The sequence below is a fragment of the Dipodomys ordii genome, unplaced genomic scaffold, assembly GCF_000151885.1.
Source record: "Dipodomys ordii isolate 6190 unplaced genomic scaffold, Dord_2.0 Scaffold9819, whole genome shotgun sequence".
NCBI lineage: Eukaryota > Metazoa > Chordata > Mammalia > Rodentia > Heteromyidae > Dipodomys > Dipodomys ordii.
Window position 1 is genome coordinate 1 of NW_012277031.1, and position 5,286 is coordinate 5,286.

At 40.2% G+C, this 5,286-nt stretch overlaps 1 protein-coding gene across 1 annotated transcript; it reads left to right on the top strand.

Moving 5' to 3' along the window:
• Positions 1 to 677: 677 nt before the first annotated feature.
• On the top strand, positions 678 to 4,860 carry LOC106002398 (probable E3 ubiquitin-protein ligase TRIML2; the record flags this gene model as incomplete). The annotated part of the gene is made up of 3 exons (XM_013037285.1): positions 678 to 908; positions 4,596 to 4,618; positions 4,760 to 4,860. Coding segments are annotated over 3 exons (355 nt in total), but the record flags the coding sequence as incomplete, so codon positions are not given.
• Positions 4,861 to 5,286: the final 426 nt, after the last annotated feature.

Sequence of the window (5,286 nt, forward strand, 5' to 3'; positions counted from 1 at the left end):
GTGGGGCCTGAACTCTGGGCCTGGGCGCTGTCCCTCAGCTCTTCAGCTCAAGGCTAGTGCTCTACCACTTGAGCCACAGCACCACTTCCAGCTTTTTTTTTTGTTTATGTGGTGCTGAGGAATCGAACCCAGGGCCTTAGGCATGCAAGGCAAGCGCTCTACCACTGAGCCACCTTCCCAGCCCCAGTATGAAGCTTTCTGTATAAAATGTCATAGCAGCCATGCATTAGTGATTTAGGCTTATAATCCTAGCTACTCCAGAGGCTAAAATCTGAGGCTCAAGGTTCAAAGCCAGCCCAGGCAGTAAAATCTTTAAGACTTTTATCTTCAATTGACTACCTAAATAAAAGCCAGAAGTAGAGTTGTGACTCAGAGTGGTAGAGCACTAATCTTTTAGCAAAACAAGCTCAAGGACAGCACCTAAGCCCTGAGTTCAAGCCATAGAACTGGCACAAAAATTAAAAAAAAAATAACTTAAATACATAAAATGCCACAGAAAAAATGGAAGGGATGTCTTTGAGATGCAGGGGGTAATCTGAGTCAATAGACTATACGCACACACATCCGTCTCAAATGTTAGAACAGTAAGTATCAAAGACTTGGTAGGTAAAGGTGTTCTGATTCATATAGAAGGGTTTCATGGACTTAATTGATTATTTCCAATTCTGTGGTGGCAGGCAGAAAAACAAGCTGGTGAAGACATGGTTGAATTAGGCAGCAAGCAAAGGCACCAGATGTTGAGTAGTAATAAAGAAGTGCTTCTGCGGAGACTGAGCTGTTTGACCCGAGAGAACATGACTAAACTGAAGGAGAGTGAGGCCCGGGTCTCAGAGCAGCAATGCAGCCTCCAGAGGATCATCACTGAGCTGGAGAAGGAGTGCAAAGAACCTGCCTCATCACTACTGCAGGTATGAGCCGGGAAAGAGAAGGGGTTCAGCTCTTAGGGAACCTTCCCAGAATGCCAGGTTAGTGATCTCCCACCATACACCAAGACTCAGCAGCCATTGTCCATTGGCTGAAGGCATTCTGCACACTGTTGGTGGGAAGGTGTACTACTACTAGTCGAGCCGTTGTGGGAAACTGGAGAGGTTTCTCAACTAAAAATACTACTATCACATAATCCAACAACAGTGTATAGACACGGTTCATAACAGCACCCTCCACTCCCCCAAGATAGAAGCAACCTAAGTTTCCATTATCACTTGATGAATGGCCTAAAAAAAAAAAATGTGGTGCCTTCACTCAGCAGTATACTCTTCAGTCATAAAAAGATGAAATCATGCGGGTCACCAATGGCTCATACTTGTAATCCTATCTAATCAAGAGGCTCAGATCTGAGGATTGAGGTTCAAAGACAGCCGATGCGGAAAAGTCCGTGAGACTCTCATCTCCAATTAACCGCTCAAGAAACAAGAAGTCAGCTCTGTCTCAAAGTATTAAATGCTAGCCTTGAGCAAAAGGAGCTTAGAGACAGGGCCCAGGCCCTGTCCTTATTTCTAAAAGAGTCCTTATTTGTTCATTCCTATTTGTAACAAGTTGGGTTGAATTGGAGGTTATTAGGTTAGGTGAAATAAACCAGGGAATGAAAAATGAACGCCACTTCACTTTGTGGAATCTGGTGGTCACCAACGTGAGAGAGGACAGCATTGGGAAAGTTGGCTAATGAGTGCTAAATTATAGAGAGAAAGGTATAAGAAGTTCTAGTGTGTTCTTAAACAGAGTGGCTACAGAGAATGATAATATATTCCATATTAAAAAGATTTTTATTTGGGGGAATGGGAATGTGGTCGAGTAGTAGAGTGCTTGCTCAGCATGCATGCATAAAGCCCTGGGTTTGATTCCTCAGTACCACATAAACATAAAATAAATGAGAGAAAAACATATTTTTATTTTTTCCTTTTTGAACTCAGGGCTACACACTTGCTAGGTAGGCAACTCTACCTCTATACCTTTGATTATTTTTTAAGCTAAAGTTGTACTCTTTGCCTGACCTAGACCAGATCACAATCCTTTTTCAGACCAAACCTGAAATGACAAGTGTGTACCACCAGGTCCAGCTATATGATTGGGTGAAATGGGGTTTTGTAAACTTCTTTATCTGGGCTGGCCTGGAACTGCACTCCTCCCAGTCACAGACTCTTAGGTAGCTAGGATGACTAGTGCTAGCCACCACACCCAGCTTGAATGGTTTTACTATCAAGAACTGATAAATGTGGGGTGGCTGTGTGGTAGTTTACGCCTATAATCCCAGCTATTCAAAAGACAAAGATCAGGAAGCTCATAGTTTGAGGCTAGCCAGCCTATCCCCCATCTCCTCATTAAAAAAAAAAAAAAAAAGAAAGAAATGAGACTCTTATCTTTCAACTAAGCTGGGCAAAGGTTCACAAATGTAACCCCAGCTACATTAGGATGTATAATTAAGAAGATGGTGATTTCAGGCCAGTCCCCCCAAAAAACATGAGATCTTACTGAAAAATAACTAAAGAAACAAAGAGAGGAAGCATGGCTTGAGTGGTAGAGCACCTGCCTAGCACTTCAGGGCTTTGAGTTCAAACCCCAGTACCTCTAAAAACATTTTTTTTGAGAAAATAGATTTAAACATTACTATATATACATATATATGTACAGTTTTTGTTTTTATGCATTGGCTGAAAGTAAATTTAACTGTGGAAAGCTTTGTGAATGGCTATAAAAGTATACTTAATGGAGTGCTACTTCCTGAAAGGTGTTCTCATACTTTAAAATTATCAACAGGAAGTTTGAATTGATACGGTGTGATACATCTATTCAATGGGATGGTCTACAAACCATAAAAACGTAATCACTTCTTTGGAATGGGATGGTCTACAAACCATAAAAACGTAATCACTTCTTTGGATGCTAAAATAATACCTTGTGATAATTTCATTTACTGGAAAGAGAAAAATGCGGAATGGCTTTTTCATTGCATTTTATGGGGAAAATAATACATGGAAGTATGTAAGGATTTCCCACACTCACAGATTTTTCTCTGGAAGAAAACAAAACAAAGAGAATCCAAAATCACAGGCACAGTAACCAGCAGGTTTATAGTATTACTGCAGGGAACAAGTGGCTTTCCTTGAGATACAAGGGTGTAAGTATTTGCTGGGTGTTGAATATTTGTATGTTCCCAGGAATTGATGTATATGTACATACATACATCATGCATGCATGTATGCATATATATGTTGATGTCCTCACCTTGGAGAGAATGGTCATAATAGATAGAACTTTGGGTGCTGATGGTTTATTGGCTTCTGGGGGAGCTCTCCTGAATGAGTACTTAAATTTAATACCTCTTAAATGCCACCAAAAGCCTTACCCCTGTTTTACCATCAAGGTTAGATTGAGGTCAAAGCTGTCTCACCAGGCACCAGATGTAGCCAGGACTTTGATCTAAAAGTTCTCAGGCTCCAGACTACAATAAGATATATAATCTACTATTATGTTATAGCAGCCTGAGCAGACAATTTTATGTTTAACATTTTAAAAACTATCTTTTTTTTTTGTCAGTCATAGGGCTTGAAATCTGGGCCTGGGTGCTGTCCCTGAGCTCTTCAACTCAAGGGGAGTGCTCTACCACTTGAGCCACAGTGCCACTTCTGATTTTCTGGTGGTTTATTGGAGATAAGAGTCTTACGGATTTTCCTGCCTGGGCTGGCTTTGAACCATTATCCACAGATCTCAGCCTTCTAAGTAGCTAGGTTTATGGGCGTGAGCCACCAGCTTTGAAAGACTACTTATATCCCTTTTTCAGGTCTATGTAATGGACTAATTTGAAAAGCCTATCTCTTAGTTAATTACACTTAACTATAAGCTCAGCACCCATAAACATTGCTATTCAAGAGGCTGATATTTGAGGATTATGGTTTGAAGCCAACCTAGGTGGGAAAGTATATAACAATTTTGTCTCTAATTAACCAGCAAAAAACCAAAAGTGGAGCATTGATTCAAGAGGTAGAGCACTAGCCTTGAACACAAAAGCTCAAGGACAGTGACTAGGCCCTGAATTCAAACCCCAGAATAGGGTACAAATTATGTGTGATTGTGTGTGTGTGTGTGTGTGTGTGTGTATACATATATATATGTACATACATATATATATTTCTAAAGCTATTTAGATATGTTGATGTTTGTATATCAATTCAATTCTAAAGCCAAGCTTATTTCTGAATGTGAGCAGGTGTGACCCAATTATACTCAGCTCTTCACTTGGCCTTACTATGGTGTTGGTCTAGTGGGCACCTCCATCTGCTTACATCTTACCATTCTAACAAAGAACACAAATATGTGAGCAATTCTAAAAGATGACTGTGCTGAATCAGATGGTTGAGGTGAGGTAGAGGCAAAATGTTTTGCCTAAGAATATAGCAAAGGCATTTTGAGCATTATTTCTGATGTTTTCTTAATCCATGTTAATATTTGATATTTAAAAATTGGCACTCTGAGTCTGAAGAAATTCCAAGGAAATATAAAGTTCATATTATAAGGGTGAATGTTTTCATGGGTTCCACACTTAAAATGCTTGGCTCCAATAGGACAGCCATAATAACTTTGTTTCTTTTCCCCCCCAGAATGCAAGATATAATTTAGAAAGGTAAGTTTTCATTTGGAGATACTGAATCTGAATCCAGCATATATATATACTCAGCATACATGGGTTGGGTATGCTGGGGAGGGATGGGGAGGGAACTGTGGCCTGTACACGTAACTGAGATTGTCATTTATTTTTCAACAGGAGTGAGTCACTATTGCTTCAGTGCCTAAAGTCTGCTCATATCACAGACCTGAGTTCTTGCCAGATAAAAGGAATGAGCAAAATGCTAGCAGTGTTCCAAAGTGAGTTGACACATGTCCACAACTATAAGTATGTTTGAGAACCAACTGATCATCTTACCACAGATGAAAGTAGATTCTAGGCCGGGTAACAGTAGCTCATGAGATGTAGACCTTGTAGTTCGAAGCCAGATCTCTGTCCAAGTAACCAAAAACATTCCAGACTGAAAGTTTGGCTTAAGTAGTAGTACAGTGTCAGCTGTGATGGTGTCAGTGGTTGTGTATGCGTGTGTACAAGTGTATTGAGGATTCAAACCACAGTCTCTTTGCACATATAACCACTGAATTACACTCCCTGATTCTACACTCTATACATACTATTATTTCTGTTAGTCTTTTAAAGATGCTTGCCTAGCATGCATGAAGACCTGAGTTTGATTCCTCAGTACCACAGAAAACAGAAAAAGCCAGAAGAAATGCTGTGGCTCA